Genomic DNA, 16,700 nt, shown 5'->3' with positions numbered 1-16,700 from the left:
TTACCTCTCATCCTCACCATCAACAAGATGGGTTGTCAATGGCAGTACCTTCAGTGGAAAAAGGGAAGCAGAGGAGGTTATGTTGCTGCCACTCCCATCTGAAACAGCCGATGCTCCACCACCGTCACCACTGGCAGCTTGAGGTAAACCAACTAAGGAAGGATCTGTAGGGCGCCTCCCATCTTCGATTTGGCTTACAACTGACTGAGTTAGTGATTGTGCAGAGAACTGGGTAGTGGTGAGCGGTATCTGTTGTGGCACATTCTGTGCCACTGGCATACTTATACCAGTTGTTAGCAAGGGAGGCTGACTAACACTTTGAACCAAATTCCCATTTTGCACAGCTGAAGCTTGTGCTATGTTCTGTGATGGACCCAAAATTACAGGAGCAGAAGGTATACCAGGAGGTACATTTGAACTAGCTTGACTTGGTGCAGGAACAGTACTAGTAGAAGGTATAGGGCTAACTGCAGGCAATGGTTGGCTGGTCATTCCTTGAACTACAGTTTCTACTTGTGCCTGGGGTTGTACAGATAAAGCATTTTGTGAAGCAATGACCATTTGCGGAGGAAGGCTTGAAGCCCCAGCTTGTAGCCCCTGCTGAATTATCCCAGTCTGAACAGGCTGCACCACTTGTGAAGACGGAGGAGCAGCACTTTGCTGCATAACTGAAGGTGTAATTTGGTTTGCAACAGGTGGCTGCTGCTGCACCACAGCAGGTACGCTTCCTTGTTGTCCAGTGTTAACAATTTGACCACTAGTACCTACAGGTGGCTTTGCTGTCTGAGCATGTGCAACAGGCTGAGCTGGTGCCACAGCAGGGTGTACTTGTACAGAAGGTTGGATGCTTGGTGCCTGAGCAACAGGAACAGGTGTTCCTGCTCCTACTCCTGTAGAGCTGGATTGCACAGCAGGCACTGGAGGTTGAAGTATCTGCTGATGTTGTATGTAGTCCGGTATGGTCCCGGTCACGCAACTCTGATTCACTGGTTTAACTCGTGCAGGGGCCATCTGCGTAGGAAGTGTCTGTTGTTGTCCATACTGTAACTGCTGTTGTGGTACAACAGGCAAAGTTTGCACAGGCTGTGAGGGTTGAGAATATGGTAGCTGCTGTTGAGCCACACTTGGAATGGCAGGTTGTTGTTGACCTAAAGAGGATACCCCTACCACATTAACTGGAGTTGGCTGAACACCAGTAACAGCTGTTAGACTAGCCTGCACTGAAGGCTGGACTCCTTGCTTTTGCTGTGGATAGTTTACTTCTTGAGAAGGCAATTGTACTTGTGAGAGCTGTGACTGAGAAATACTCTGCGGTATATTGGATGCTGGAATAGTCTGAGGTCCAGTACTACTAAAATCCATCTGCTGTGGACCCACACCTTGAAATGTCTGCTGTTGTATCAAAGTAGGTGCTCCCATTTCCCCGCTTCCCACACTTTCTGTGTAGTGACTCAGTGTGCTTACATTGCTGCTAACAGAACTCCCACTGGTGCTCTCCCTTTCAGAAGTCACTTCAAATGGATTTTGTTTTATAGTCTCTACCACCTTGTTTACTGCTACTCCTTCTGTAACTGCTACAGTGTTTTCTTTATCATAGAATTCAGTGCATATCCATCTACCTTTTTTAAAAGGTTCAGAACTAGAATCTAATTTTACGACTCTAAACCTTGATGTGCCAGCTGCAGGCTGCTGCTGACTTGATCCTACTGCCATTCCTGCAGTTGGATTAGTAACATTATTAATGATATTAGAGGAAGCACTCGTACCATTGCCAACACCACTCAAGATATTCACATTGCTGCTGGCTCCAGACAAAGCATGTACATTAGCAGCACTTGTGATGTTGCTTAAGTTTATATTAACGTTACCAAGCATGCTGCTTGTCATACTAGGACTACCCCCGCCCACATTACTTAACGTACTAGTTCCAGTAACAGGACTTACACCTACACTGCCAGGAGTACTCGTAGTGCGAATATTAGACAGGGCAGATGCAGGTGTACCAGTGGATGATGCAGCAGAAACTGGTGCAGTTGTGATAACATTGTCAGAGCTTCCAGCGGTGGACAGCTTTCTAAATGATGGACTTGGGGGTGGTCCTCCAGAAGCTGGTGTACTGCCCACCCCAGGATGCGATGGATGATGATGCCCATGATGGTGATGATGAAGGTGGTGGTGATGGTGACCATGATGAGGGTGAACATTTCCATTGATCACAACACTCTGCTGTGGGTGATGAGGCAAAGGGGTATGCTGCTGAGGAAGGTGAGGCTGGTTTGGAGAGATAGCCCCAGGAGTCTCAGCCTCTTGGAAGTTATTTAAAGTCTCTTCGGAGGAGCTCCGTTCAGGTTCACCCAAGTCAGTGGCCCTGGATAAAGAAACATCCAAAATTTCTGAAGACGACAGGTCTTCAGTGTGGGACTCATCCAGGTCGTCGTAGCTTTCCGTGTCCTCCGCTATGCTGTTGTTAGAGCTCATACTGGCAGAGATCTGAGCTGGGGTCACGCTGGTAATTTGGAAGCCACTTTTCTTTTTCATTTGGGCTCCAGCCTGTGCAAGAGGCTGTGGCTGGAGTTGAGACTGGGAGAGGAGGTTCAGGCTTTGTGGAGGAGGGGGTGGAGGCTGTGCACCCGCCGATGAAGATGCTGCAAGAGATGGAGGCGGCGGCTGGATGAGCAGAGGCGGCGGATAATCCTCGGTGGAGAGGGCACCGCTACCAGCGCCGGTACCTGGTGCATTGAGCGCAGTAACGCAGCTGCCGCCGCTGCCCCTTCTAGGAAACATTGCCGGGTGCGCCATCTTCCTAGCACTAATGTCTGCGGCTGAGTCAGGCTGGTGCATTGTACCGGGTTTATTTTAAGAGTGCAATTCCCCGGCCCGGAGAGAGACAGCCACAGTTAGCTTTGCATGCAACCCAGGAGAGAGGCACCACACACACACACAACCCCCTCTCCCCGCTGGCGCACACAGCGCAGGCTGAGACGCCTCGGCACAGCCGGCACTGTCACTAAACCGCCCCTTTTCCTCCTCCTCCTCCTCCTCTCGGGGGCTGCGGGGGGGGAGGCGAGGCCGGGTCCCTCCGCCGCCTTCAGATCAGAGCCAGTGAATGTGACACTTTCAGTTCAGACTCCTTCGCCGTTCACTTTCCCCTCCGATCTCCACTCCCCCCGAGCCCTCTTCTCCGGGGGGGAAAGCAAATACCCACGTTATCCGGCCAACTCAGAAAGCAACCGCCCGCCCCCCTTCCCCGGCTCCCAGCCGAGCTGTGTGTAGCTACAGCGGGGTGACTGTGGGCAGGGCAGAGCAGACCTCCCCGCCGCGGGGCCCCGGGGGAGCGGCCGCCGCCGCCTCTGGCGGCCGGGTGCGGAGGAGAGGCGCGGGGCTCTCGGGGGCTCCGCGGAGCGGCGGGCTGGGGCGCCTAGCAGCAGCAAGGCGCAGGCGGATACGTACAAGGCTGGCACGCAGCAAGGCGGCGGCGGCAGCCTGAGCCGGGCAGGGACATTCCCGTCAGTGGCAGCCATGGAGCTGAATCATTTTGGGGTGGTTAGAGAGAGAGGAGGAGGCCGGAACAAGCAGCCAGCCAGCCAGCCGGCCGGCCAGCCGCCCTCCTCCCCCAGGAGAGCCCGGCGCAGGGAGGGGAGCCGGCCCGGCCTCTCCCCCTCCGCCGCTCCCTCTCGCTACTGCAGCCGGGCGTTCGCTTCAGCCGCTCTGCCCCGGCTCCCTCGGGCTCACGCCGAGCTCCTCTGCAGAACCAGGCTGGGGATGAGTCGTCCTCCTCCTCCTCCCTCTGCTGGGTCTGTCTGCCCGCCCCCCGGCTCCCCCGCTACCGCGACTCGTCCTCCCCCGCCCCCCAGGCCTCCTCACACGGCATTGGAGCACGGCGCCGGAGCTGGGCAAGGGGAGGGATTGGCCGGAGAGGGAGGGAGAAGAAGGGAAGTAAGATGGCGGCGGCGCAGGCGCGCTGAGCCCGCAGACATAAAGGCCTGTCTAGAGCCAGCGGACAGAAATAGGTTCGGCTCCGGCCGGCGGAAATTGCCGAGCGGTGACGGGGCGCTCGGCTGGCCCAGCGAATCCGGGTGGGCGGGGCTGGCCGCGGGGAGAGGGCTGGGCGCCTACCATTGGCGGAGCGGCCCACCGGTTATTAATAGGCTCCCGCAGTGCTGGGGGGGAGAATGGGGTGACTGCACGGGCTGTACCGCGAGGGAGGGGGGAGAGGCCACGGCCACGCCCCGGGCAGAACGTCACTGTCTCAGACCCACGCAGCTCGGGCTGCACCTGATCGGCCCCGGCCCCTCCCCATCCTGTTGCAGAGGTCGCTACAGTGTTAAGTTCTGTATCTTTCCATCGGTTCTAATTTCGATCCAGGCTATTGCTGTTCTCCTTCTCCTCCTCCCCCCCACCCCCCTTTGCTGAGTGAGAAACCTGAGGCTTTATCATCAGGGCTGCCTTTTTCCCGCATCACGTGCCTCTTTTGTGCAACAAACTGCAGTTGCCATGTGGTCCCCCTCTCTCTCCATAGAGGGCTAGGTGGGGGAAGCGGAGAGGTTGGTGGGTGGGGTGCAAATAGCGCCCTTATTGGCTACTGCACAGTTGGTCACTGCAGTTAGTGGAGATGTTTCTGGTGTGACTCATCCTTTCATTGGATTGGGTGAAGCTCTGGAGGTGGGCTCATGCTTTTTAACTCCAGCCTAGCGCAACTCCCTCCCCCTCGCCCCCCAGATTTCCACTCACCTGAAACCTATGAACTACAGCAGAGGAAGATGTGAATTCACAACCATTAAAATGTTTTCAGTTCAATTGTTCCCTCATAAATGTCAGTGCTGTAGATAATATAGTACCTCTTACTGGATTAACCAAAAATTTAGGAATATATAAATATTTAGGCAGCAAAGATCTTTTCTACAGTGATACAGGCAACGGAGATGATAAGATATTAAGCACAGTATATCATCGCTGTGCTAAACATTCAAAGCTGCATGCAAAAAAGATTCAACTAATGAATGCAGCTTTTTTTAATTTGCTATATCTACATCAAATGTATATAGATAAATGTTTCTTATAAAACAGCTATAACTAAAGGAAACACTCCCGTGCAACATTTCACATCTCGCAATTAATATACGTGTTGGTGGTAGCTAAATTATAGTGTAGTAATTTTAAATCCACCAATCAAAATAGCACCCCTTTCAACAGCCTGCAACCAACATTCTGCAAAAGAAGAAAGCTCTCACTTTCCGTCTACCATCAGAAAGATGAAAAGGAGTACTTGTGGCACCTTAGAGACTAACCAATTTATTTGAGCATGAGCTTTTTGAGCTACAGCTCACTTCATCGGATGCATACTGTGGAAAGTTTAGAAGATCTTATTATATACACACAAAGCATGAAACAATACCTCCTCCCACCCCACTCTCCTGCTGGTAATAGCTTATCTAAAGTGATCACTCTCCTTACAATGTGTATGATAATCAAGTTGGGCCATTTCCAGCACAAATCCAGGTTTTCTCACCCCCCCCCCCACACACACACACACACAAACTCACTCTCCTGCTGGTAATAGCTTATCTAAAGTGACCACTCTCCTTACAATGTGTATGATAATCAAGGTTTTCTCAACCTGGATTTGTGTTGGAAATGGCCCACAATTCATTAGAAAACATTAACACAACATTAAACAAGATTTTGTCTTTAGTGTGAACAAGAAGTGAGCTGTAGCTCACGAAAGCTCATGCTCAAATAAATTGGTTAGTCTCTAAGGTGCCACAAGTACTCCTTTTCTTTTTGCGAATACAGACTAACACGGCTGTTCCTCTGAAACCTGTCAAGAATTTTAAAAGTGTGAGTAAATATGTTTTCTAGCACCATGCACTTCCCAGTATAGACTGGGCCGACATAAGAAAAAACTTCATCAAGAGCTAGTCCTTGATCCAGCCAATGAGGTGGCCTAGCAGATCTCTGCATGGAACCACATTAATTTCCAGGAGGCTCCAGCAAATGTGCAAGGAGCTGCCCACATGGAGCTAGTTGTAGCATCGGGACCTTATAAACATGTTTAATTTTAATGGGACTACACATGCTGAAAGGTAAGCATGTGCATAAGTGTTTTCAAAATCAAGCCTAAAGTGGCAAGTCTCCTTCCATTATAAATTCCCGCAATTTTCTCAGAAATTCTTCTTCGGGCTGAAATTTTCCATTATCAGTCTCAGCCCAGAAGGGATTTTTTTTTTTCTGAACATTTTAGCAAAATAAAGTGAGTTTTAAAATATGTGGTCAGTGAAAACAGGTAGAACTTTTTCTCCCCCACTTTAAATAGCATTAAAACATTTAACTGCACATGAATAACTAAAAAGGGACTGAACTTTAAAGTTTGTATGTAACTACTTCCCAATGAGGAATAGACATCAAATAAGTTTGAAAAAAAATAGTAAAATTATAACTGGTTAAATATTTACTTTTGCACAAGGATGCTGAAAGAGTTCTGTTCACTTGATATTTTGATAGTTGTATGTAGCTCTACTGGGCTGTAAGCTCCAGTTAACAACAGCTAAGTCCTGATCCTGCAATTGAGTTCTCACAGTTCTGTTACTGCAAATCAGAAACAGAAAGAAAAATAAAGTTCAAATAAGAAAGTTAACTCCGTTATATAATGCACATATTGTACAATAAATTAGACATTTAACAATCCAAACAGTAATCTAGGTTTGTGGACGAATATATGATATAGTCTGATAAGAGTCTTTTACCTAAATAATATTCTTTATGCATACCCTTTTCTTTAAAATCTCGTTGTGAACCTGAATAAAATGTCAGCAGAGTCACATTTACCTGTGTTCTTGTGAATGGTTATTGGTATAGCTGGTTAAAACGAAGAGAGTAGAGGGAATTATCACACAAAATGTTGTGATTTGTTTTTCATCCCTCTCCATTTTAAATTTCTTTGTCAAATTAAGCATATTTCATTGAAAATTTAATTTAAGACTCCTTCTTTTCTTCAAAAAATTGTGACCCACTCTGTCTCTTGGTTTCCAGGTTATAAATGAATACTGAAATTGTTGTATAGCTGATACTTCCAGGAATCTGTGGCCTGGCACCTTTTTTATGATCTGGAGGAAAGCTGCAAAGTGAGGGTACTGCTACATCAATCAAATATAAAACTATAGCTGTGACTGCTTCATGTGCCGGATGCAGCCCCCTTGCCTTTGAGCACAACTAATGGTTACGAAGTGGGCACTACTGCAATCCATTCATTACATCTGCTAGAGGTGGAAGACTTCAAGAATGTTGCAAAGGAAGAGAAGTCACTTTGGACTGGACCTTCCCATGTATATGCTTCCCCAAATGTATAACCACAGATGTCCTCAGCTCCCTTCCCAGCCCTTGGTGCTACATAGAAAGGCTGTGTGTCAGAAGGAAGATGTCTAGTTCAGCCCAACAATCTTGTAACTTCAATTACTGCAACAGGACAGACTAAATATTTGGCTATCTATCTTTTATATATTAAAAATCTTATCAAAAGGGAAACAACAAGAATCTGGCTCCCACCACGTATTCTCAAGCTACTGCTCCACAGATATCAGAAACAGCATTATTTTAGTATTAGTAGCTTCTTCACCATGTTACACTTGTAACACACAGGTTTCAGAGTAGCAGCCGTGTTAGTCTGTATCCGCAAAAAGAAAAGGAGGACTTGTGGCACCTTAGAGACTAACACATTTATTTGAGCATAAGCTTTCGTGAGCTACAGCTCACTTCATCGGATGAATAACACACATTCATCTCTGTTCACACCATCGACTGTATGTGGATGTAAGCTAATTACTAAACCATTCAATAGGCACAGTTTGTTGGCTTTAGTCAAGACTAGGACAGGAACATTGCAAGTCAATTTCCAGGTTTATTGGTGAACCTGTATGGTAGTACTTTTTTTTTTTTAAGTCACTAACAGTAATAAAAAATGAAGTGTTTTGCTATGGAACTGCAATAGTTACTTGAGATAGTGGTTTAGCATTCTATGGATTGGTTGTTGTTTTTTGATTGTTTTTAACTGGTGACTATATTTAATCTATAAAGGTGACCTACAAAGGCTTGTGCAACCTTTTTTGTTCTTTAAAGAAGTCCGAAAAGGAATTCTCTCACCCTTCATCTCCCAAAAAGTTTGATTCTGCTTCCCTTTTTTTCTTAGAAAAACCAGGAATGTCATATCTTGAATTTTCTTTTTTTGTTGGATGATTTATTGGAGGATTCAAAAACACATAGTGGGAGATTTTTCAGCGTGCAAGCGAAGGGCAGCAGTGTTGAATCTTTAGCAAATACAATTTCTTCCAAGTTTAGTTAAGTGTTGACAGAAACTAAGAATTTTAGCTATCTTAGTAAAAATACCATACCCTCTCCATTAAGCTGGTTTAAGCCTCTTGGTTTGGTACTAGTGAATTGTAATCATACTAAACCATCTGTAAAGTAATTTTTTAAAATGTCACTGCATGGTTTCTCAAGCCCTGCCATGTGGGGAGGTTGCACAGTAGTTAGCCCTTTTCATGAACATTACATTCAAATGCAAATTTGATTAAAAAGGTTTAAAAGCTTTGTTTTATCATTCAATTACAGCATGTAAACACTGAACACAAAGCTCTAGTACAATGGTAAAGGTTAAAAGAAAATGTTCAGACCTTCTGTTGCTCATACATTATCAACCAAAGCAACTGCCTGATCTTATTGCTGTTACCCATCATCCTCTCTTCTACTCCCCCACCTTCACCTCCATTTGCAATCATCACTCATCAAATTACATCCTAAATATGAGCTCAATTCTGGAAGGCCTTTGATAAATATTCCTTATTCATAGATGTAAAGTCAAGCATTTAAATTAGGGTTTACAGGATAGAGCCTTTAGCTTTTGAACTTTTGGGGTCTTTTATTAGTCTGTTATGTACCACACCATATTTATGATGCAACTTAAATAAAATCAACGATCAAATAATTTACAGAAAATAGTTTGCTTGCCAAATATAGCCTCCTTTTGTCCTTGCTGAATGTCCATGAGCAGACTGTGATTCCCTCAGATTTCCTCAACTGGTTTTTGTGGTTTCTTTTACTCTTAAAAAGAATAGTTAGATTGGGGTATTTATTACTCAATGGTGGAAAGCTGAGCTGTTTTGGTTAGTTGTGAGTGGGCACATAATACACATGGTATTGTTTCTTTTCACTGGCTGGGACCCTATTGAGGAAAGCACTTAAGCACATGCACAAATCCATCTCTATTCAGAAAATCATTTAAGGGTGTGCTTAACTTAAGCATGTGGCACTTAAGTACATGCTTAAATTCTTCCTTAGATAGGGATGCTTTTCTGATTCAGGGACCAAAGGAGTGTAATACTTATAATAAGGGGCAGGTCTTTAGAGCCTCTGTTTAGGGACAAATAAACAAGAGTAGGGAATTTTGGAACATGCTACATCTTTTTCCTTCTGGGCCACCTAGGACTTTTCTGGGGCACAATTCCTAGAAAATTAATCTGTAACAATCAATAAATACTACAATCATCTCATTTTTCCATCGCATAAAGTAACTGGAGGTGCATATGCTGTCCAGTGAAGAGTGCAGGCAGATCCTTTTTGGACTCATTTCATTCTTTCTGCGTCCTGTGTGGCACCCCAGCTGTGCCAAGCAAAGTCTGATCCTATATAAAATATACCGTTCCTCTTGCAAATATTTTTTTTTGAAAATCTAAAATTTGCCATCTTAAACTTTGCTTACTGTATGCATCAATCCTAAAAAAACTGGATTGTTTGTGGAAGAAAAACACAAAAGAGGCATAAGCCCAACAGAAGCAAATTCATTTTAAGAGCATTCACCCAGCTCTAAAAATAAAGGATATTTATATTGTCTTACTCCTCTAACAATGGAGATGTAAAGTCATTCACACTAATAATAAAGCAGGATATTTTAATTCCTCCATCTACATGAGTTCTTTCGTTTGTTCCCCATAAACCAAAGAACTCATATAGATGAAGGTTATCCAAAGCATCCTCACTTTGAACTTTTTCAAATTTTAAAATGCTGTATCTCTGCAGTGCATGACACTCTTGCTCCTGTATATATTTTTTATGCAAATCCTGGGAAATGAAATGGAATGTCAATGCAAACTAAGACAATTTAGTCAACAAAAGACAATGGCGAATAGGTGGAATGGGATTCCAAATTGGGGTGGGAGTGCGGGGGTGGAGAATAATTGGATGATTTTGTCAATTTCAGTAAAGCAAAAGAAATATACATCCTGCAAACATTTATATGCATGGGCTTAATTTTAGTCATGTGATTCGTTCCATTGACTAGTTTAATTTTCAATCACTAGCACAAATTAAGTAGGTTCTTATGCACATGCTTCAGTGGGACCACACATGAGCTTAAACACGTGTAAGTCTTTGAAGGATCAGGGGATAAGAAATTGTGTTTGCTCTGGGCAGTTGGATGTTGCATTAGGATGATAATAGTATTCATTCCTCACTGTAAGGTAAGTGATGTCATTCCACATACTCACAGGTATGGAACTAGAGGTGCTGGGGGTGCTGCAGCCCCCTTGGCTTGAAGTGTATATACAGGGTTTGCAGTTTGGTTCACTGGCTCTCAGCACCCCCACTATACAAATTGTTCTCGCACCCCTGTACCCACCGCCAAAATAAAGATCTTCTACAACTTTTTAAAATGTATTAGCACCTATTAGCTTGTGGTTTTAGCAATAACAACCTGCCCGGCAGTTTTTCAGCTTCAGGCTCTGGTGAAATTACATTTTTCCGTTTTTACCACACATTGAAGGGGGAAAAAAAGACAAATAAAAACATGCTTTTATTGATCAAAGTCTGCTTTCTCTCTCTTCAGTTAAAACCTGGAGCTCACCAAGGGTGACTGGGAATGCTAAATGTGGCAGTGTTGCTAGCCCTATCTTCCTGCAAAGTGGACTACCAACTAATGTAGACTAAGAAAGGTGGAGAGGGTATCAAAACATTCCCTAAGTTCTGCTCAAAGAATACCATAGCCTTTTCCTGATTCCCAAAAGGCTGCAAGGATAAAGGGAAATGTCCCTACATGGCTCAGGTCTGTCCTCCAAGACTGTATCCAGAGGATTTTTATGACTAATTGTTCCTCTGCCTCTTAAGCCCTCCCCTGTCATGCAGTCCTCTCCCACGTGCTATTCAACATCAATATGAAGCCACTGGGAGACCTAGTGAGACAACATGGGCTGAAGTACCAACAGTATGTTGCCTACAGTCAGCTCAGTAATATCTCCCACTACCCCAAAAGCATTTGTCCTCAGATTGACACAGGCCTGCTTCATCTCCTCATCAGCTACGTAGGATGAACCACAGAGAGAAGCTGCAGCCAAAGAGGGGAACAACTCCCCATGTGCCCGTTTTCATTGAGCAAAAGGTGAAATATCAGCCACGGAAGGTAAGCATTAGTCATTCTGTATCTAGAAGAGAGAATAAACAGAACACAAACTAAATTTATAGATTATATTAAAATGGGAGGTGTTGTGAAAAAACAGTTAGGACAAATAAATAATACAAAGAGACCTACATGTAAATAATAATATGAGATTCAACGTGGGAAAAGATGCAAACCAGAACTGTACAGTTAGTGAAAAAAATCTGAATCACACATACTCAGTGGGAGGGAGAAATCTGGCAAACAAGAATACTGCAAGGAAATTAGAATGATAGTAAACAGCAAATTAGACATGAGTTTGCAATTTGATATAGCTGCAAGAAGATACTTGTAATCTTTGGAAGAATAACACAAGGAGTATGGGGAATAAACAGGAAGAACTGGAAGTATTAGTACATGAGCTAAATTATTACTTAACTGACATCACAGAGACTTGGTGGGATAAATCTCATGACTGGAATATTGGTACAGAGGGGTATAGCTTGGTCAGGAAGGACAGGCAGGGGGGAAAAAGGAGGAGGTGTTGCATGATACATCAAGAACATACACACTTGTTCTGAGGTCGATAAGGAGGTGAGAGGCAGACCAGTTGAAAGTCCCTGGGTAAAGATAAAAGATGGGAAAATAGGGGCTATGTCAACATGATAGGGGTCTACTATAGACCATCAAATCAGGAAGAGGAGGTGGATGAGGTATTTCTAGAATAAACAACAGCAATATCCAAAACACAATATCTGGTAGTAATGGGAGACTTTAACTACCCAGACATCAGTTGGAAATTTTCCAATATGTTCAAGGTATGTACTGGGGACAAATTCTTTAACAAAGTGGAGAAGTAACCAAGGGGACAGACATCCTCAGTTCTCCTCCCAACAGGGAGGAATTGGTTGCAAATCTGAAGGTGGAAGGCAACTTAGGTGAAAGTGATCATGAAATGACAGATCTCCTTATTCTAAGGAAAAGGAAGAGTGAGAGCAACAGAATAAGGACAATGGACTTTAAAAAACAGACTTTAACAAACTCAGAGAACTGGTAGGTAAGGTCCCATGAGAAGAAAATCTAAGGGATAAAGGAGTTCAGGACAGATGGCAATTTCTCAAGGAGACCGTATTAAAGGCACAACTTCAACTATCCTGATGAGAAGGAAAGATAGGAATAATAGTAAGAGGCAATATTGCTCCATCAGGAACTCTTTAGTGACTTGAAAGTCAAAAAGGAATCCTACAAAAAGTAGGAACATGAACAAATTGCTTAGGAGAAGTGCAAAAGAATAGCACAAGCATACAGGGACAAAACTCAGAAAGGCTAAGGCACAATACAAGTTATACTTAACAAGGGACAGAAAAAGGCAATAAAGAGGTTCTTTAAATATATTAGGAACAAGAAAAAGATGAAAGATAGTGTAGGTCCTCTGCTTAGCAGGGAAGGAGAGCTAATAACTAATGACATCAAGGAGGCTGAGGTGTTTATTACCAATTTTGCTTCAGTCTTCACTAGAAAGGTTAATGGTAACCAGATACTCAACACAATTAGGGGGGGGAATGCAAGCCAAAAATAGGGAATTAACAGGTTACAGGATATTTAGATAAGTTAGATGTTAAGTTGACAGGCCTGATCCAATTCATTTTAGGATACTTAAGGAACTATCTGAGGCAATCTCAGAAAAGGAACTATCTGAAGCAATCTCAGAACCATTAGCAATTATCTTTAAGAACTCATGGGTGACTGGAGAAGGGCAGACATAGTACCTATCTTTAAAATGGGGAACAAAGGGGTCCTGGGGAATTATAGACCAGTCAGCTTAACTTCAGTACCTGGAAGTATAGTGGAACAAATTATTAGGTAAGTACCTAGAGGATAATAGACTTATAAGGAATATCTAGCCTGGATTTCTCAAGAACAAGTCATGCCAAACCAACATGATGTCATTCTTTGACAGCACTTCTTTGACAAGTACTCCTGTTCTTTTTTCTTTGACAGAGTTATTGGCCTAGTTGATAGGGAGGAAGGAGTAGACGTTACATATTGTGATTTTAGTAAGGCTTTTGACACAGCCCCACATGACATTCTCATAAAAACAAACTAGGAAAATGTGGTCTAGATTAAATTACTATAAACTGGCTGCAGAACTGGTTGAAAGACCATGCTTAAAGAGTAGTTATCAGTGATTTGCTGTCAAACTGGGAGGACATATCTAGTGAAGGCCTATAGGGGTTAGTTCTGATTCCAGTACTATTCAATATTTTCATTAATGACTTGGATAATGAAGTGGAGAGTACGCTTATAAAATTTGTGGATGACACCAAACTGGGAGGGATTGCAAGCACTTTGGAGGACAGGATTAGAATTCAAAATGACCTTGTCAAATTGGAGAATTCATCTGAAATCAACAAGATGAAATTCAATAAGGACAAGTGCAAAGTACTACTCTTAGGAAGGAAACATTAAATGCACACTACAAATTGGGTAGGTGGTAGTACTGCTGGAAAGGATCTGGGCATCATAGTGGATCATAAATTGAACATGAGTCAGCAACGTGATGCAGTTGCAAAAAGGGATAATATTATTCTTGGGTGTGTTAACAGGAATGTCATATGTAAGACATGGGAGGTATTCTGTGTTTGGCACTGACAAATCTCAGCTGGAATACTTTGTTCAATTCTGGTTGCCACATGTTAGGAAAGATATGGATACATTGGAGAGAGTCCACAGGAGAGCAACAAAACTTATAGAAGGTTTAGCAAACCTGACCTATGAGGAGAGGTTAAAAAAAACCAAAACACTAGGCATGTTTAGTCTTGAGAAAAGAAGACTGAGGGGGGACCTGACAACAGTCTTCAAATACGTTAAGGGCTGTTACAAAGAGGACAGTGATCAATTGTTCTCCACTTCCACTGAAGGTAGGGCTAGAAGTAATGGGCTCAATCTGCAGCAAGGGAGACTTGGGTTAGATATTAGGTTAGATATTGTGTTAGAAAAAACTTTGTAACTATAAGGGTAGTTAAGCTCTGGAATAGGCTTCCAAGGGAAGTCGTGGAGTCCCCATCACTGAAATCTTTTTAAAACAAGGTGGAAAAATACCTGTCAGCTTTGGTCTAGGTTTACTTGGTCCTGCCTCAGCTCAGAGGGCTGGAGTTGATGACCTCTCAAGGTTCCTTCTAACTCTACATTTCTATGATTATATGATATGCAAAGGCATCAGGTTAAAAGCTATGGTGTGGCTATGTGTGACCCAGGAATCTTGATGCCAACTTGGATCCCCTGGGTCAATTATATGCATAATAATTCACTAAGGGTATGTTTACACTACGAAATTAGGTTGAATTTATAGAAATCGTTTTTTTAGAAATCGGTTTTATATATTCGAGTGTGTGTGTCCCCACAGAAAATGCTCTAAGTGCATTAAGTGCATTAACTCGGCGGAGTGCTTCCACAGTACCGAGGCTAGAGTCGACTTCCGGAGCGTTGCACTGTGGGTGGCTATCCCACAGTTCCCGCAGTTGCCGCTGACCATTGGAATTCTGGGTTGAGATCCCAATGCCTGATGAGGCTAAAACATTGTCACGGGTGTTTCTGGGTACATATAGTCAGGCCCCCGTTCCCTCCCTCCCTCCGTGAAAGCAAGGGCAGACAATCGTTTCGCGCCTTTTTTCCTGAGTTCCCTGTGCAGACACCATATCACGGCAAGCATGGAGACCGCTCAGGTAACCGTCACCGTATGTCTCCTGGGTGCTGGCAGACGCGGTACTGCATTGCTACACAGTAGCAGCAACCCATTGCCTTCTGGCAGCAGACGGTACAGTAGGACTGGTAGCCGTCATTGTCATGTCCGAGGTGCTCCTGGCCACGTCGGCCGGGAGCACCTGGGCAGACATGGGCGCAGGGACTAAATTTGGAGTGACTTGACCAGGTCATTCTCTTTAGTCCTGCAGTCAGTCCTATTGAACCGTCTTATGGTGAGCAGGCAGGTGATACGGATTGCTAGCAGTCCTACTGTACCATCTTCTGCCAGGCAGGTAAGAGATGAGGATGGCTAGCAGTCCTACTGCACCGTCTGCTGCCAGCCAAAGATGTAAAAGATAGATGGAGTGGATCAAAACAAGAAATAGACCAGATTTGTTTTGTACTCATTTGCTTCCCCCACCTTCCCCGTCTAGGGGACTCATTCCTCTAGGTCACACTACAGTCACTCACAGAGAAGGTGCAGCGAGGTAAATCTAGCCATGTATCAATCAGAGGCCAGACTAATCTCCTTGTTCCAATAAGAACAATAACTTAGGTGCACCATTTCTTATTGGAACCCTCGGTGAAGTCCTGCCTGAAATACTCCTTCATGTAAAGCCACCCCCTTTGTTGATTTTAGCTCCCTGAAGCCAACCCTGTAAGCTGTGTCGTCAGTTGCCCCTCCCTCCGTCAGAGCAATGGCAGACAATCGTTCTGCGCCTTTTTTCTGTGCAGACGCCATACCAAGGCAAGCATGGAGGCCGCTCAGCTCACTTTGGCAATTAGGAGCACATTAAACACCACACGCATTATCCAGCAGTATATGCAGCACCAGAACCTGGCAGAGCGATACCGGGCGAGGAAGCGATGTCAGCGCGGTCACGTGAGTGATCAGGACATGGACACAGATTTCTCTGAAAGCATAGGCCCTGCCAATGCATGCATCATGGTGCTAATGGGGCAGGTTCATGCTGTGGAACACTGATTCTGGGCTCGGGAAACAAGCACAGACTGGTGGGACCACATAGTGTTGCAGGTCTGAGACGATTCCCAGTTGCTGCGAAACTTTCGCATGTGTAAGGGCACTTTCATGGAACTTTGTGACTTGCTTTCCCCTGCCCAGAAGCACATGAATACCAAGATGAGAGCAGTCCTCACAGTAGAGAAGTGAGTGGTGATAGCCCTGTGGAAGCTTGCAATGCCAGACAGCTACCGGTCAGTTGGGAATCAATTTGGAGTGGGCAAATCTACTGTGGGGGCTGCTGTGATGCAAGTAGCCCACGCAATCAAAGATCTGCTGATATCGAGGGTAGTGACCCTGGGAAATGTGCAGGTCATAGTGGATGGCTTTGCTGCAATGGGATTCCCTAACTGTGGTGGGGCCATAGACGGAACCCATATCCCCATCTTGGCACCGGAGCACCAAGCCGGCGAGTACATAAACCGCAAGGGGTACTTTTCAATAGTGCTGCAAGCTCTGGTGGATCACAAGGGACGTTTCACCAACAACAGCGTGGAATGGCCGGGAAAGGTACAT

General features: G+C 44.6%; 1 protein-coding gene across 12 annotated transcripts in view; it reads right to left on the bottom strand.

Annotated features, from left to right (window-relative positions):
- The window catches only part of TSC22D1 (TSC22 domain family member 1), a 134,775-nt gene extending 130,961 nt beyond the window's left edge, over nucleotides 1–3,814 (bottom strand). For 10 of the 12 annotated variants that reach the window (XR_012159014.2, XR_012159012.2, XR_012159017.2 and 7 more), the window contains exon 1: nucleotides 5–3,444. Coding sequence is in view for 5 of the 12 variants with exons in the window: in XM_073344783.2 (XP_073200884.2) it covers nucleotides 5–2,841 (2,837 nt within the window). In the remaining 7 variants the exon portion in view is untranslated. The other 2 variants (XM_073344830.2, XM_073344746.2) reach the window with 2 other exon arrangements.
- Between the last annotated feature and the right edge of the window lie 12,886 nt (nucleotides 3,815–16,700).

Source organism: Lepidochelys kempii, chromosome 1, assembly GCF_965140285.1.
Source record: "Lepidochelys kempii isolate rLepKem1 chromosome 1, rLepKem1.hap1, whole genome shotgun sequence".
In the NCBI taxonomy this organism is placed as follows: domain Eukaryota; kingdom Metazoa; phylum Chordata; order Testudines; family Cheloniidae; genus Lepidochelys; species Lepidochelys kempii.
Note: the sequence above shows the minus strand (reverse complement) of the source record. Positions and strands in the feature narration are given on the sequence as shown.